The sequence below is a fragment of the Atractosteus spatula genome, chromosome 18 (genome assembly GCF_055471065.1).
Source record: "Atractosteus spatula isolate fAtrSpa1 chromosome 18, fAtrSpa1.hap1, whole genome shotgun sequence".
Classification (NCBI taxonomy): Eukaryota; Metazoa; Chordata; class Actinopteri; order Semionotiformes; family Lepisosteidae; genus Atractosteus; species Atractosteus spatula.
The window spans coordinates 15328128-15346243 of record NC_142723.1 but is presented as its reverse complement, the minus strand read 5'-3'; the positions used below and the strand labels follow the sequence as shown (position 1 = coordinate 15346243).

The 18116-nt window shown below is 44.4% G+C and overlaps 2 protein-coding genes across 3 annotated transcripts in view; one reads left to right on the top strand and one right to left on the bottom strand.

Moving 5' to 3' along the window:
- The window catches only part of coro7 (coronin 7), a 190304-nt gene that overhangs the window by 96568 nt on the left and 75620 nt on the right, over positions 1 to 18116 (top strand). The window lies entirely within an intron of this gene.
- vasnb (vasorin b) overlaps positions 1895 to 18116 on the bottom strand; it is a 37020-nt gene continuing 20798 nt past the window's right edge. For both annotated transcript variants that reach the window (XM_088936938.1, XM_088936939.1), the window contains one exon: positions 1895 to 6377. In XM_088936938.1, the coding sequence (XP_088793064.1) occupies positions 4387 to 6369 (1983 nt within the window). In that variant the 5' untranslated portion in view covers positions 6370 to 6377 and the 3' untranslated portion in view covers positions 1895 to 4386. The remainder of the gene's footprint in view (positions 6378 to 18116) is intronic.

Sequence of the window (18116 nt, the reverse complement as noted above, 5' to 3'; positions counted from 1 at the left end):
TTTAAATACACCTTCCCCTTGGTTTTCATTTGTATCCCCTGGTTTGTGTTTCTGTTGAGTCTGAAGCAGTTTATGGGGTTATCTCTCAGTGAACATGTTGGTTTTAAATACACTTTCCTGTAGTTTGCACGTGTGCCATTTCACTGAAGAAACTTGTTGACTTTGTCAGTACATTTGAGGTTATTGAATACAGTAGATAAATTAGGTCCCATCACAGTCTTCTCTTTTCAACACTAAAAAAATCAGTTCTTCAAGAGCAGGACATTCGTTAAAGCCCTGGAATGTATGTGGTCACTCTCTAGATTGGTTCCAGAGAAGCAGTATTTTTTGTAACATGGTGACCTTAATTGTACCCTTTCCTCGAAATGAGGTCTTATCAGTGCAATGTGCAATTTTAAAAATAACACCCGTTGATTTAAATTAGACACTTTTAACTACATACCCTAACTTTCTGATGGCCTCTTTTAATTGTCTCCCCATGTTGCATAGAAGATGTAACTGATGAGTCTATGTAAACTCCTAGTTCACTGCTGCATTTTGACTGCACAGCTGAAGACACCTAAAACCTAAAAAGTTTGTGCAGTAGACGTATTTCTATTCCTGCTTTTGCCACTAGGGTGGATTGTACCTGTGTAATAGCGAATAAACTGTTTCTCCTTCATAATTCGCTCTCTGAAGACTAACACCCTGCTCCTTAATGCTTTTTCTTCTGTATGCTATGGGTGTGCAGGGCTAATGAAGTGTTTATTAGCGAGGCCTGTTATGAAGTGCTATGTGGCAGGACAGGTAATGGTTTAAGTGTGTCCACGCCAAACACAAGCCAGGAGCAAGAATCCAGCAGCCTGTAATTATCTGGATCTATAATTAGGTGCCACTTTGGTCAGATGGCCCTCCCACCCCCACCGCCTTGATGAAACACAGTCTGTCTCAGGAATGTCCATTGTGGAGCTGCTCTGCAGTCTGGTAGGTGAAGGAGAGGGAATGCTGTACGATATGTGTGGGCTTCTTGGTGCTCAGACACCAGCTGTGTTTCTCAGTGCTTTCACCCAGCCTCCGGGTTCACAATGTGTGTCAGAACGTTTGCTGGCGGCGGGTGGGAGGGTGTTGTCCCATGTTTAATATCCATTTGTGCTGCACCATGTGGGTTTCTTAGGTTAACACAGAAAATGTGTTGCTTTTTCAATTAAAATAAAATTAAAATTAAAATTAGCATGTGGCTGCATCATGGCTTTCTAACCCCTTCATCAAAATGATGCTAAAATGAAATGCATTGGCATCTTATGTCGTTTGCACAAGTGCTTGTAAAGGATAGCGCATGTGATGATAATGGCACAAGTAAAGGTTTGTTCCATGCTGAAAAGAGAAGGAAAGAAACATTCACATACCTGAAGAAGGCTCTACAGCCGAAACATTGTGTTTTTTTCTTCTCGTTCCTTTGTAGCCTACGCCTGCTGACGCAACCACCTACTTGAACTTCATGTCATGATAATGTCTTGTGTGGCAGTTATGAAGGGATTATGAAGCCATTATGCAGCAACATTCAAATAGAGCGTTACCATAAGAACATTGCGTCTCCTAAAAGATCTAACAGGAATCTCAAGATTCTCCTGCACCTTCATCTGATTGTCTGCTAACTGGAGACCGAGAAGGGTGTGTGCTACTGTTAGTGCAACTCGCTTTCTTGGCAAAGACTTTATTCTGTTAATACGCATGTAGCTGCTTCAGTGCTGTCTCATTGTATTGAAAAGTGTGTTAACTGGCTGATTTATGTATAGTGTCCTAAACCCACTGGAGTTATCTGAAAATTGGCCCAGGTTTAGATACTCCTGTTGCTATTTTTCCACTAGACACAACACACCAGGAAAGAAAGACAGAGGCTCCGTCAGAATTAAAGTTTTCCTTTTGTTTCTTTTAATTGCTGCTTTAAAAGAGGCGCTGTGTTTTACAAATAAGCACAAATCTCTAAAGAGAGAGATACTTCCCAAAATAAACAGGGAAAAAAAAATCAAATCACATTGAAAATATTCAGAATACTTTCAATCTCTCTTGTCACAAAGCTGCAGGTTCCAGTTAAAGTTTTCTGCATTTTTTATTTTAACTGATTTCGTTTATGTACAAGGTTAAAAAAGCAGACTTAAGTGTAGACCGGAGTGGGAAAACGAAGAGAAAGAAAACAAAAAGGCATTTTGAAGGAGTTCTGGAACTTCGGGACAAGTGCTTAAAAAGGTAAAGCGTTTCCTCACAGAGGTCAATCTGTTGTTGCCCCCTTTTCCCCCTCCGCGATGGGGACAACCTCTCTCACCGCCCGCACCCCACCAGGTTACCAGCCGGGCTGAATCTGTTCACCGCGCCAACCAGGCCCGTCAGTCTAAACACGTATTTACATTGAGTCAGTCACTCGTAACAAAAGGCTGCTCATCTCTGTAGTGACCCAAGCACCTCTTCCAGGCTGTGCTGTGCCTTTGTGACGGGTGTCCCACAGAGGATGGCATCAGGCTGTACGAGGTTGTGGCTCTTAAGTTTCCAGAAAACGTTTCCCCGGCAACGTTCTAGCAGTGAACTTTGGGAATTTATTTATATAACTGCCTCCTCTGTAGACATGAGTCCACAGTTAAAAATCCAAGAGATGGAGCCAGTTTAAATCAAAACCTGCCAGCTGCCAGCTCCAAAGCCAATATTTGGTTGTGATTTTTCATTTGAAAGCGGTGCCTTGTGTCTGCTCGGTGCGAAGCCCATCGTTACCTGTGCCGATTTGGAAATGGTGACTAGTTGGTCAGTGTTTCTTAATTGCAGTTCTGGTGAACCTCTACCATTCCTGTGTTTTTTTTTCCTAGGCAGGACTTAATCAGTTTCTTTTAGCAGTAAGTAGATTGAGTTTGAAATATTCAAAGTGGACAGGACCCTGGACAGCCTTTGAAAATGATTAAGCTCTGTCCGTCTATAAAAATGGAAGATGGCAGTTTAGAACTGCACAGAATATAAACTGGGATAAGAAAAAGAACTGATTTAACTACAAAAATACATGCATGTCTTCATTAAGCCTGTGATTTTTATAAATGTTGCTGTTCCCAGCATGCCACTCAAGGTGCATTGTAAGGTTCTGCTGTTTCCAATATTTACCTTAATCCTTTCCATTATTGATGAAACATCCAAATATCTAAAAACTCTCCAAAAGATTAAATTAAACTGCTCTACATGCATTGTGTCCACAATTTCTGAAAGTTTCTTATACCAAATATCTTCATAAAAATCCTTTTAATAAGGTCTGTTGTTAGTTTTGTCATTGTACTATTTTAGTCTTATTTACAATCATTTGCTTTTAATGAGTCATCTAAAATGAAATGGTTTGTAACATGCCTTAATGTACCCCAAACTAGACACTATTGCCACCTGCTAAAATTGCAAAATGCCAGTTCTTCTTACAGTTAAGCCAGTTAGAACCCAAAAACCAAATCCAGCGGCAACCTGTTGACCACTTATTTTTTGTGGATTGTCTGCCATACCTACAGCTGGAACCTTTACTTAGCATACGCTTGCCGGGTAAATTCTTTGACCTGGTTGTGAAAACAAACAGGATTGAACCTTGTCTGATCAAGGGAATTACTGTGTTCTTTCCCATATTCCAGAAGGGTCACAAATGCAGTGGAGACAAAGCTCTGTAGGCCTTTCTATGCCTTTCGGTGCCTTTGATGCCAGCTGTTCTCCAGGTAATAGCTTTAGCAGGCTGTGGAGTGTGTGGTGTTTAAGTAGCCTAATATTTCAGCCATCAGAGCGTGACTTACAGTACAGTTTGGCCATTGTAGCGTTCATTTCCAGGGTCTCTAGAAGAGCATGGCTGATGAGGTTCTTGCGGGGTGAGAGGCTAGGTCAGGTTATCATGATTTGTCCCTAGGTGCTACAGGCACACCTCTCTGTTTCCATGGGAACCTGTTGTGCGTGGCCTTTGACCCCTACAGTGCACCATACACAGAAATTGCTAGCACGGAGTACACCGTGAGCCTAAAAATGAGCCGAACATAAGGAAATTTTTATATTTTTGTTCACAATGTCTTCTCCACCGCACAGCTTTGCGTGTCCGTCCAACACACGTCATGTGGGAAAACCACAGTCAAACGACCAAAATCCGAACATGTGAGGCACTTAAGGTATCTTTCTGTCCTTCCTCTCTCTCTATACACATGGAAACACACCGTTATTTCTAAAGAATTCTTCCATAAGATGTTACGTATTCCACCAATAATTGCACTTGAATGAATATTTAATAATTTGCTCTCTTGACGGTCGTCGGAAGTTTCTCCCCAGGCGGTATCTCAGTGTCCCTGCACTGCCAACGTGGGCAGGGGAAGAGTTCTCCCCCTAGTGGACAGAGTTCAGAGCTGGTCCAAGTCAGAAGTAAGAGGGTTTCAACACCGCCACGTTGTTGTTGGCAGGATTCTGCCCTTGCATCAACGGGACCTCATATTCCAACCCGTTTTGGGGTTGCGAGAGCTCAGGCGTCTTCTGGGGCAGGGCCCCGTTCTCCAGGCAAGCCTTCACCCCCTCCAGCTCCAAGGGGCAGGGGTCAGCGCCCAGGTCCGGGTGCCCCTTCGCTCGCCTCCGGCGGACGTAATAAGTGGCTCCCGCCGCCGCCACCGCGACCAGCAGGACAACCGCCACCAAGGGGATGATCATGGCGGTCAGCTCGGCGTCTTTGGTTTGGGTGACGGGAGCAGGGGTTTGTGAAACGGAGGACGTCCGGGCCACAGTGCAGAAGCTGTCCTCTTTCCCTGGCTCCACCAGGGGGCTGGCACAGATCTGGTAAGTGGAGTTGGGCCTGAGCCCCCGCAGCGTGTACTCGGGGTATGAGGCCGGCACGCTGATCTGCACAGGGCGTTTGTCCGGCCCCGACAGGTTTTTGTAGGTGAGCCGGATCCCCCTGAGCTGAGGCCGTGCCTGGATGTACCGGTGGAGGTCCACCAGGATGGAGGTGCTAGTGGCTGTCCTGGGGCTGATGGCGGGCTCCGTCGTTACAGTTGGGGTGGATACAGGCAGAGTCGTGTCCTCCTCCTTCTCACAGTAGAGCCCCCAGAAGCCTCTGGGGCAGGTACACTCCAGGTGGCCCATGTGGTTCAGCTGGCAGGAGCCTCCGTTGAGGCAGATGTTGGAGGGGCAGAACTGAACTTCTGGGTCAGAGCTGCTGTTGGGTTCGGGGGAGCCAGGAGGAGGGGACCTCTCGTCATCAGCCAGAGGACTCTCACTTGAAGTGGTGATGGTCATTGTGGTTGTCGAGAGGGTGCTGATAATGGGAGGATCAGGGGTGGTGGTGGTGAAAGTGGTTGTCATCATGGTGGTGGTGGTAGGACATCCAAACTCCTTGTGTTCTAGGGTCTTAAGAATCTTTCCTGCGTTGAGGAGAGGGAAGTGACATCTGGTTTCCTCATTCCTTTGCAAATCCACCTTGCTGCTCTGTACCCAAGGGGGAAACCAGGCCAATGGGCATATGCAGTTGAAAGGGTTTTCAGCCACAGAGAGTGTGTGCAAGCGAGAAAATAGCTGCAGGAAGCCATCAGGAAAGCCCTGAAGATTGAGATTGCTCAGGTCCAACTCTCGCAGGGACTCCAGATTCTGGAAGTCCTCCTTCTTAAGCTGGCTCACCTGGGTGTTGCCTGCTAGGCTGAGCTTGGTCAGGCCTCTTGCCTGTTTAAGAGCAGCAGGCACTGCCTTTAGCTGGTTTTTAGACAGGTCCAGGTCATGAAGGTTACCTAAGCTCTTCAGGAGGTTCTCATCCAAATAGCTGAGGCCCATTCCCGCCATCTTTAGAGACTCGAGGTTGACTGTCTGGAGGTCCTCCGGTCTCAGCGAAGGGATTTTGTTGAAGCTGATGTCAAGGAGAAGCAGCTTAGGCACGTGAAGGGCAGGTAGCGTAGTGAGCTGATTGTTCTGCAGCTTCAACTCTAGCAAGTGGCTTAGGCCATCAAAGGCTGAGGGGTGGATGCTCTTGATACGGTTGCCATTAAGATAGAGGCGCTCCAGCAAGCCCAAGCCTGCAAAGCTTCCTCTGGATATCTCCACTATCTCATTGGAGGACAGATCCAGGTTGCGGAGGGAAGACAGGGGTCTGAACACTTGGCTGGGCAGCTCAGAGACTAAATTCTGGGAGAGATCCAGTAGCTCCAAGCTGTCCAGTCCAGCAAATTTCTCTGCGCTTAGAGAGGAGATGCCGTTCTGAAAAAGGAAGAGGTTCTTTGTGTCTTCAGGGAGTCCCTCAGGCATTGACTTAAGCTGTGAATTGATACAGAAGATGTTGCTGGGATTGCTGCAGCTGCAGCCTCGGGGGCAGGCATCTGTGAAGACTGTCGGGCAGAGGAGCAAGAGGAGGAGGCACCTCATGGTTACCGCTGCAGGGATACAAAAAGACGAGCAAAGTCAGAGCCTTTGAAGCCACAACAGTACAGGATATGTGCAAAGAGAAAACAACGTTCCATCTACTTGTTTGTATTACAGTATATCAATAATCCACACAATGCTGTCTTTAGTGGAATAATTGTTATCCAACCAGGTAGGAACTTTTCAGAAAAGAAAATACCAGGCCCAAAGCCCTTCGCTGAAGGGTAAATCATAGCAGTGGCTTTCATGGTTTCTGAAACGAGATCAATTGAGGATATTGTATAGGATCTAGTCCAGGGAGAAAAGAACCTGCACGAGCATCTGAGACAATAGTGTGAGCAAACACTGGGCTTTTACATTGGTTAGTCACAATGTATTTTATTGACTTTTGTAATATATCTTGTCATTGTTATTTTTGTATGACTAGGAACATGATTTGACTGCACATTCTTCTTTTTTTTTGGTATGTACTTTGGGATTATCAACTTCAGTCCCTTGCCATTGAGGTGTCTAGTTAAAAAGTACCCACAGGAGTGAGTGAACGCAGCCCTGCCACACTAAACCGAGTAGTCTTAAAGAGGAACCGCAGTCCCAGTTTCTCAGACCGGTTATTAAATCTCAGTAACAAAATAAATTAATTGACGGCATCGCATAATCTTACAAATTCCAAATTAAGCACAAAATCGGGAACTTTGTGAAAGTACTGAATAGTCACCATGTTGTTGAGAGCTCACGAGAATTGTGATGTGAAGCGGCCCTTCCTGCTCACTAGTCACTCTAATGACTAATGTAACGCAATGTACGAGCAAAACCGTCTCAAAGTTGAGAGCAATATTTCTTTTGGATTAGAAGAGATGTTTTCACAAGCATGCTTCCTTACACCGTAAGTTTGGTTGCCTCGTTCAGAATCGCAGAATATGGCGCTGCACACACCTGGAAATGTAGTCTATTTTGTGATGTAAATTAGAGGTTTTACACAATATATGTCAATTTTCCTGTCATTGTGGTTTCATATGCATTGATCTGTGCTGATTTTTTCGAACCCTGAAATATAAAAATAGTGTTGCAGTTCCCCTTTAACACAGAGGGTAGTAGAATAGTAGAAATGCATAGAATAGTAATTCCAGACATTTATATAGTGCTTTTCAACCCCACTGGTTCTCAGAGTGCTTTACATTTAAGAGGGCCCCAGCTTCATCACCACTGAAGTGCAGCCCCATCTGGATGACATGATGTGAAAAATAGTTTCACTGATTAAGGGGCACCTATAGGGAGGCCAGATGTGCAGAGCCAAATTAAAACTTATTCAGAACATCAGGGCTCACACCCCTACTCTTTCAAGCATGGTAAAATAGGAAAGCAAAACACCACTCTCCAAATGGAGTAGGCATAGACACATCGACCTCTGAGGTTGCATGAACATGAGGACATTTGGGGGAACAGAAGTACTGTCTGAAAACTGGACTTTTTTGGGAGTGCTAATTTTCTTAAGTCCCAGTTATTCAAATGCAATGCTTTGTGAAAGTGTTTCCTAGACTCTTTCCACACAGCTCACCCCCTGTCCCTTTTCAGCAAAGGGTCATTTACACACGTTTACCTGGCTGTTTCTAACTGGCTCTGTGCTCTTTGAAACGCAGCCTGCCTGCATGTGCGTAGGGTTAGAACACAGACAGTTGCTGTGATGAGCCCCTTCCTAACTCTGCAAAATAAATAAACAAGTGATGTGGGGAATGTCTTTGTTCGGGAATCGGACATCTCTGGGCTGTTTCAGAAACATTTTTTATATACAGTACACGGTGTATTACTCTTGAAGTCATCTTGACTGTGCACATTGCATAGTTCTGATTTTAACCCACAAAGCCCTTTAGACTTTGTAACTGTTTCTAGCCAGAGAGGAAAAATTCTGCTGTGTAAGAAAAAATGGTACAAGATTCGATGCTTGACAAGCTAATGGCAAGATGTTGGTAGGCAGCTGTTAATTAAAGCTGAGACATGGCGCACAGAGGCTAATGTAAGCTACTGTACCCCCTAGTTTCAAAAGACAAGACAGGCACAGGCCTTGTTCATGTTTTCAGGAGAAAGGGTCCAAAGTGGGTTAACTGAATGGTGTGCAGCCCTGCTACTGTTCACCGCAGACTGGGGACCCTTTGTCTCTTGAGTCGGAGACAGAAGCTCTTCGGGTATAAAGGAAGAAAGGATGGGAGGAATGGGAAACTGCTTTTCATAGCTTTTCAGAGACCGAAAAGAGGATGAAACAGAGAAACGTAAAGGCATACCTAAAGAAATCAAGCTTTTAATACCTGAGCAGGAGCTCAGGACAATATGACAGGTGTCTGGGCATTCTTAACCTGTTTGAGAATGGGTACCATGCTCATTGCGGATGTAGAAGGTTTATTGTTACAATAAATGACAACGCAGGCACCCAGAGAGTTTGAATAAAACTGCCAGTGATGTATATACAGTTCTTAAACCCACCTGCGTCCTTTAACAACAAGGGAGTTAACTGAAGTTCATGGTTAAAGCCTCAAAATTTGAAGATTACAACCAGGAGTCATGCTTTTATTCCACTCAGAATGAGATTTATTCCGTCTGCATTTCTTACGGATTAGAAACTAGGAATGGTTTAGTTAGTCAGTTTCCCTGAAAACAGTTGTGTTTCCAACAGGCGGTTTTTCTTACTGCCTTTAAAGAACGTAACTACCTGCAGTTGATATTCCTCTGAAAGGTTTTAGTACTGTCTGCTCATTCAAATTAATCAAATACATGGCTTCTTACTTCAGAGACTTGGCCTTCAACTACTGAGACTGTAATTCAGTGACATGAATTTCATCTGTATATTTTGTTCCATTCCTCTTTTTTAAAATGATTTTTTTTCTTTCATTCCTTTCCTTTTGGGAGGCTATGCTCCATAAATGGAGACGGAACCTGCTCTGTGTTGTGACCTCTGTTTTGTGCGGAGTGCTTTCCAAGTCCAGGGCAGGGGAGAAACCTTGTCTTGGAAATGCAGAACCCTTTGGGTTCAAAGATTATTTGTCCAGATTCAGGGTCTTCCAGATTATAGTAGAATAGCCTTATAAACTGGGCTTCAGAAAAACTCAGTCGGTAAAGAACATAAATAAATTAAGGATCACTCTTAATTGATATCTTCTAGACATATATTTGATGTGGATATCATTATTAAGGTAAAGCAGGCCAATGTGCAGATGCTGCCAATTTAGGAGGATCATCAAACACTGTAGAAGCGGCAAAAACTAAAGTCAAGGGTTTATAGCAAATAGAAACTGGATTGCTAGAAGTGGAAAATATGTCTGTATAAAAAGTTTTCAAAAGTGATTCCAAACAGTTTACCACATTAACTGTCACTTTCACAGACCAGAGGGCAGATGGAATGATGCTTGTGTTCTGTCTGTAACAATGCTCATTGTTTGGAATGCTCTGATAACTCTTTGGGTGATGCCAGTAGGCTGTGGGAGCGAGCATTCACTGTTCTGATAGCAGCTCCTCCAATCAAGACAGTTATTAGGCTCCTGTTAAGTGATACAGGAATGGAGCTCACATGAACGTTCTATTGAATGTGTTTTCCACATACTCTGAGAACATGCATGTGGTTTACACTCACACCAGGCACAAAATATTAACAAACCAAGACATATTACAGTCAAAGACTAAAAATCCTAATGTCAGTCAGAACCTAACCTATATTAATGGGCTAAATATTTGCTGCCTTCCAGATTATGATCCACCCTGAAGATGTTGACATAAGACTAAAAAAAGCAGTCTCAAGAGCACGGATGTGATCTCAACAAATCACAAGCACAGGCTTTTGAAAATGGAAGTGGCGCTTGGCCGTGTTTTGGATCCGTTTCCCAGAGTTCAGAGGCTGGTATAGCCCTTTGACATCCCTGCCCTCTCCATGCAGTTCATCCCCAAACACTCTGGGGGTTAAATCATCCTGGGATTCCAAAGTGTGCGCAGGGTTAGAGAGGGAAGACATCTCCAGTGAGGTATGAGGTGTTTCACCTATACTGCACCAAGAGGTGCTTCATTGATGCACTTGAAACCAATTGAAGAGCTTCCAGGTCTCTGCAAAACTAACCCTTTCTAGCCCAGCAATCGGAGGACCTGCAACTGCCTGTTCCCTAGAGAACTTACAGGAAATGTACTTGAATTTAACATGCCAGCATGACTCTCCTCATCATAATGGCTTTTACCTGACTCACCAGACCTCGTGGTATGGATTTATGCACAGTCTGAAAACTAAAAGCCTGCTGCTTGGGAAGTAAAACACCAGGCAGGTAAAGATAGGGAACATTAAAGTCAGTCATGCTCTCCAAGATCATTCACTCATCATCACTATAGCAAGAGCACCAATATACCAAACACCATACAATTCACCATACCTCAACATTAACGCTGTGTTTGAAGACACTAGCCAAAACGCAGATATTGCTATTGGAAAATGGAGCTTATTTCTTTCATCGGCAAGTTCTATTGTGATTTTTTTCTTTTATTTTTAAATCCAAATATGTTCTGTTTTTAGAATTTATTTCTGGAGTGTTGTCTTGGCATTCTGTTATGAAACCTGCAGGACCAAGAATCCAAAAGTGAAAAGCAATTACGATTTTTAAAAGAGGTTTTGAGTCTAACAATTAAGAATTCTATACATTTTCTTTGTAGTAACTCAGGAAGGAGATCTAATTCTCGTTTATTTTTTTGCATTCATGTCTTCTGAGAAACCCATACCATTATATCTATGTTGTTTTTTACCTTAACCCTTTGACATCCTGTTTGCAAACACGTTAGTGTTTTGAGAGCGACAGATACTTGAAGATGGAACCCTGACCAGAAGAGAGGTTATGGGAAACCAGGAGGCTCAGGGCAACGTTTTTCAGCCACGCCAAGGAAGAGTGCTTTTAAAAAGAGAGAAAAACAAGACGGTAGAGAGGGAGGCAGAAGGGAGGTGAGAGAGGGAGAGGGTACTCTCTTTCCTTTAGGTAGGATTCTGGTAGGTACTGCCTGTGTCCACTATCCCCGCCAACCTGAGCCCCTTATTCTTGCTCCTGTCCCCAACCTGAGCTCCTTATTCTGGCTCCTATCCCCAACCTGAGCCCTTTCTTTTCTCAATAGCTCTTGCACAGAGGACAGGAGGACCACACTAAGGAGACTCAGTCTATTCCAAACTGCAGCTTTGGGCAAGGAGAGCTATACCAATGCACACAAGATCCTTGTCTTCCTAATAAAAAATGAGACACAAAGAACAAGAGGGCTGCTTTGCCAAGAGTTGAGTTTTGTCAAAGTTTCTCCGTTCCAGCTGACTCACTCTAAATGACCTCATCCAAACATCTCCTGCACATCAAATGTGTAGAAAAACAAAACAAGAAACCTCGCAGCAGTTTAGTCTGGCATTGCGTCTGCTGAGATGTTGTGATAACAGCCTGGGTTTGCAGGGGTGGCTGGAGCTGGAAGAATGAGGGAGCCTCAGTAGGCAGTGGCTTGATTAGTGGGACTGCTGGACTTATGCCATCGGAAGTTACTGCAGATTGCCTTATGCAATGCATGCTACCAGAGCTGTTTGATTTTTCGACGTTGTTTTAGCAGCATGGTCTTGGAGATGCTTCTGACGAGTCAATCAGTCTCAGGATTACATACAGTGGTGCCCTGTCTGTCTAGCTTCTGCTTTGGTAAATGGAAGAGTTAGGCTGCACATTATATGAATGGAATGTCCCTGGTTGCTAGCAGCTTATGCCTGAGAGTACATGTACACAGTAAAGAGAATTGTTCTAGCCATATCTGCACGAATAAAGTCAGAAACATACTTTTCTATAAACTGAATCGGAATCTCGCCTTTTAGGCTGATTGTTTCTAATCAATTGTTCATGACGTTCAAGGTGATTCAGTGCATTACTACATCATACACAGTTCTGAAACAGTATGAAGGAGTTTATAGAATACAGCCTGATACCCTGTCAATAATCAGGGGTGTAAAGAAGAAGCTCTTTAAAAAAGCGTAGGACTGTGTCGCAAGTGATTTTATTAATAATTGTATTTCACTGCTGTGGAAACAAAGTTCCCCCAGTAATATTGTGAACAACACAGATGTCAAAGGCCCGTAAAAGCTCGAGCACAACAGTAAAACGCAGTGCTATGTTATTTTGTCCGTGCTTTTTTTTTTCTAACGTGGAGAGCAGCTTTTCCTGACACATTCCGGCAACAAATTCGGAAGAAAAGAGAGTGCTGTCTGTTTTCAGGAGGGGAGGAAAAAGAAAGGAGAAGCTAATTCCCCCACCCCCCACCACAGAAGCAGCGCTGATTGGCTTTCATCAGCTCAAGCGAGCTGGGGCAATTAGCGAATCAGAAAAGCGATGTGAAGAGCCTTTATCTTCAAGAGGAGGCCGCAGGTAGGGCCGCGGAGGGGGGATGAGTGCTGGGGGCAGGAATGTGCAGATGGGGTACACGCAGGCCACAGCAGTCCAGGCACAGCTAGAAACCCAGGCTCACTGCTTCCAGTTTCTTTTTCGGCTTTCGGGACGCCCTCGGCAGCAGCGCTCCCTCTCCCTGTTTATCTCCGGAGGGGGGGGCAGCGGACGTTTTCAGTTTTGTTTCCTTTTTCTCTCCTCGGTTTGGAATTTCGCCAGCTTGCAGCGCCTTGTTTGTTTTCTGGAAGCCTCCCCGTCGTGTCAGGAGGTTAATGAGAGATGGACTGTGCAGGAGTGTGCTTCACATGAGTCCTGCGAGAAGAAAGGTTTGCGTGCCGTCTTAAAGCCTTTTTGCTTGGCCTTCTACTAGCCAATACAGTAAACAATCCAAAAGAAAGAAGCAGAAATATTAATTCAGGCGAGTTTGTCTATGTCAATCCCTTCCATCACAGAGTGCATCTCGACTTTACCACAATGCAGAAAATCAGTCGAGATGAGAACCAAAACGTGTACTTCAGACAGCAACACTGTAGGCTACCACTGTTTCCCTCCCAAAAACCTCAGTCTGTGTTACTCTGCCCTGCCCTACCATGCTGTGGTGTAATGGGACTCCAAAACTAGCCTGAAAAACTAGCTCCGACCATTAACTAGCCGAAATCCATCGATGAACTGAAGGTCATTTTTGCGGGATGCGAGTCCAATGTTCGGTTACCCTCCACATTCTTCACATTTCATAAGCCACCCCAACAGTGAGATGTAACAGAACTCCATGTTTCTCATCTTCTCTGTCATCACCTTCCTGGCCCACAGCTGGCTTTTGTTACCCACAATGCACCACATCTATCCATCACCATGGCAGCACAAACACATAAACCGCAGTGTCCTGACAGGCGGAGCGAGAGAGTGAGGAAGAAGCTGGGGGAGGTGGACTTTAGTCCCCTGGCCACCTCATTGAACTCCCCTCCAACAAAATTCACCACCACCAAGTAAAGGTTCTGTTCTCCATAGTTTCATTTTAAAAGACATAAGCACTGAACCCAAACCTGCAATAAAATTCAAGTGAAACCACAGAAGCTGTAAGGGAAAGGGAAACCTTTCAGAATGTAAATTGTATAGCTACTGGAGATAGCAGCTTTTTTCTTGTTAGTAGCAGAAAATGCAGTTTGTCCTTCCTACCTAAACTGATATAATTCATTAACAGCCATGACACAAACAGATAACTCATCACTTATGAGCTTGAAAGTTACAGGAACAAAGAGGAAGTTGTAATGCGGGTGCGAGCTTCAAAGTCAGCCCGTGATGTATTGTAAATGCCCAGGGAGAATATTTCTTCTTGAAACACTCCTTATTTTGGATTTATGGCATGACAGGTTTGCCTTTGCTTTTGGTAATCAAGAAGCAGTGTGACAGCTGAAGCAGAAAGCTAAGAAAAATGGCCTACCTTTGTCTGGGGTCATGTCATGTCATCTCTTTTGGAAAAAATACAAAGTTTGTTGCACTAAAGCTAAGTCATCCCTTTGTAAAACTGGACTATTTCTTGGTTAATCATCTTTGTGCCAGTGAGCACTAGATCGAGTGAGTTTTTATGTTGTTCAGGGGTCATGTGAGGACTGTGTTTAAACTTTTTAAATCATTGCATTAATCAATAAGAAGATAGCAGTAATTTTGGCACAGGTTTTCAAATATTTAGTTACAGCTATTTCACAGTGATCTATCCCCCTACAATAGGCAGAGACAGATCCAGGATTTGTGTGTTAATCAAGGCTGAGTCACTCTGGGGCATAATTTAAACTGCACTCGGTGACAGGAGAAAGGCACTTTTCAAAACCTTTTTTAACCAGGAAGTAAGAAGCCATGAAATAGCTTGATTGCTGAGTTTAAAGGGTTGACAAATTTAACAGAACCATAACCATTCTCGGTGCCTGTAACCAGCTACCATCTGTTCTAGTGAGGTCTGTGTCAGTTTAGACTATCTCCTCTTGTTAAAGCAATTAAACTGTAATTGCTAAACTTCACTGCCTTTTCAAAAAGGTGTTAAATGGTCCTGCAGTTTAAAAGCATGGTGTTGTGCTTTTTGGTGTTGTCAAGTCAGCTGTAGTGGTCCAAAGTTAAGATGCACCAGGCCCCTGTTTAGCAGAGGATTTCTGATAGACTCCAGCTGTTCTTGGAGTATTTTAGAAGAGCAATCAGGTTCTTTAGATTTTTCACATTTGTGGTATTATTTATGAGGTCTAAAAAGAAAAGCTGTAGCTGTCTGTGCCACAGAAGTCCAAAACCAGCACTGGTTTGATCGTTTTTTTTTCTCTTTTGATGTGTAACAGTGTTTGGTTTAATGCACTGTGTGGAAAACCAGGTACCCATCACGCCACATACTGCTCTGGCTGTGAAGAAAGCCCACAGGTTTTGCTTTGTGAGTCCGATGAGCATCGACATGTACCTGCCAACACTTATTGTATTCCGAATCATCTTAATACGGGCTTCTGATGTGTCGCCCTTTTCAGAAAAACATTTACCTTTAAAGTGAAAACTAACAGCGTATCTGATATGGTATTGAACAGTCTAATAATGAAAAAATCACTGGAGTCACTGCACAGTCACAGAGCCTTGGTGTAGAAGATATCCATGCAGCCACAATATTGTTTTGCTCATGGCTTGGAATTTTCAAAGTCTGCACGTCATTTGGGAAAATTAAGAAGCATTTCTTTTATGGTTCAAAATTTTACACTAGAGCAAAAGAAAATGTGTTAAGTGCCGTTGTGTTGCACCTTACAGTTGTTAGGGGTGCACAATAATTCAACGGTCTGGGTCTCGAGTGGTCGACTTACAGAAACCGAAATCTTTGCTCTCCAGTCAAGGAGTTGAGGACAGGAGAAGCTGGAGGATCACTGGCAACAGCGGGACTGAGAGATAACACTGGTTTCCCTTCCCTAACCTGTCTGCCAGCTCCAACCTCGAAGGTAGCGTTGTGCGCGGAACCAAACAGGCTTAGATTAGCGTCTTTCTTTGCAGGTGAACATTGCGATAGCAGGAGAGAGGGGGAAAAAAAATCACCATCATTAAAAAAAAAACTACAGCTATATCACACCACGGGTAGCTAAAAAAGCAGTATCACTCATGGGGAAAAAATTAAAAGGTGAGGATTCCTTACAACGTTTGAATACACGGATGAAGTGCATTACACAGTGAAAGCGGAGCAGGTATACGAAACCACGCAGGAAAGTGCCCAATTAAAAAACTTAAAAAGTGTCTCATTTCCCTGGCTTTGTTGACAAAGTCGGCGCTCCGTGCTGTGCTGCGGGGGGCTGACGTGGTGACTGACGCAGGGCTGATGGGTGTGTGGGATGCCTCCACAGGCAGCCTGGCAAGGTGGGTGGCCTGGTCTGTGCCCAGGCACGGGGGCGGTGGTTCCTCATGCATGGTGTGTCAGCTGGCACAGGCCCAGCGGCACCTGTCTCTGCGCTGCCCTCGCTTGCCTGCGGTGTGGGAGGGGCCGAGTACCTGTTCTGCCACTGACGCCCAGCCAGGTGAGCCAGCCAGCCCTTAGATCTCCTTTCCTTCTCTGCCTGCCTGTCATGCACACCTAGGAGGTTTTTCACTACCTTTGTAGGAGTGATATAACAAACTAACCTTCCTCTACGTTACAAATGAACTACCTTTCATTTAATCTGAATCTGAGATGCTTAGTCCCGAGTGCCCACTTTCTCAGCTGACGTGAAGAGTTTTAGCAGCGTGACGATACAAGGAAATGTCACTGAATAAACTCCCACTTGCCTTTTAGTATTATGTCATACTCCAGAGCAGGTGTTTGCACTGGATTAGAAATGAGATTCCTTTTACATGCACTAAGCTTAACCCTATTTAAAATATTCCGCCATCTTGCTTTACCAAGCAGTCCGAGATAATTGATGTGCAACTATCCCATAATTCACCTGGCTCATGAAAAGGCCAGAATCCTACAGGGTGTTTCTTATTAGAGTTGTGTTTTATACTTTTACTTATTCTAAGTAATGTTCCTATACGGTCTGTGCTGTGTAGTGCAGTGGGAGGGAACGGTAACTCAGTTTCGGTGAACTCAGTAACCGTCCCCGCCGAGTCCCACCCTGCGAACGCGTGCCGGCAGTTCCTTTCATAGCCGTGTGATTGCGGAGAATGTCCCTCTCTCTGTCACGCGTGCCGCTCTCCGCACGCTTGCGTCCGGGGTGGCGGGAGGCACCACGGTCGCGTGGTGCCTGAGGCCCGCCCCCTCGCTTCTCGAGAATGTGGGACTGCCGCTCGCTCGGGTGGCGTCTGGCCTGGAGTCAAGGAGGCGTTCGGAATTTCGTTAGCCAGATCGAGACAGTGCAAAGTATTCCTGCTCCCTCCTGGGTATGGGTAAGAACAAAGGCCAATCGGCAGAACTAGCCCATTTTTGGGAGCTGATCGATCCTGGGGTCTCATCCTGCTGTTTCTTGCAAAAGCCCAGGGTATCGGCTTCAGCAATACAGCCGAGTAGCTTGTTGCAGACTCCCACAACCCTTTGTGTAAAGTACTGCCTCTTTGTTCTTGGTTGTAAATGCACTTCTGCGTAGTTTCCTCTGGTTGGCTTTCTCGATTTTGAATACTTGTATCAGTTGCCCTCATAGTCTTCTCTTCTCAAGGCTGAAAAGGTTCGATTCCTTCAGCCTGTCAGTGTGGGACATTCTCATAAGCCCCGGGAATATATCTGGTTGCTCTTTTCTGAACTGATTCCAGAGCAGCAGTATGTTTTCTATAACATGGTGACCAAAACTGTACACACTATTCAAAATTGGGCCTTCCTAGAGTATTATCCCTTGATTTAAATTCTATGCCTTGAGCTGTATAGCCCAGCATTCTGTTTGCCTTTTTCATCACTTCCCTACATTGTCTAGGAGATGTAAATGAAGCCTCAACATAAATATGCAGTTCTGTCCTATTGCATAGACATTGTGCCGACATCTTACTGTACATACTGTATCTTATGAACAAACAAGCCACTATTGAATTTAGCTGCCAGTTGGTTAATGTTAGGAACTGGAGCTCGTTTCTTGATTCTGCATCTGCGCCTTGCTGGGAGACACTGAAAATAGATCGTAATGCAAGCTACTGTTATTTCTTCTTTCAAAAGGTAGATGTTGATGTGCAGCCTTAACGCTTCATGCTGTGTTATTGACTGCAGGTTTCAAAAAAGGAGGGGTAGTTTATAGAATAAAACAAATGGGTTTTTTTTTCTTCGAATTTCTGCACATGTCCTTTGCCCACCATTCACAAGTCGAAACAGACAGGCTGGCACACTGAACAGATGTGCCCGGAGCACTTCCAGTCTGTTTTCTGTGA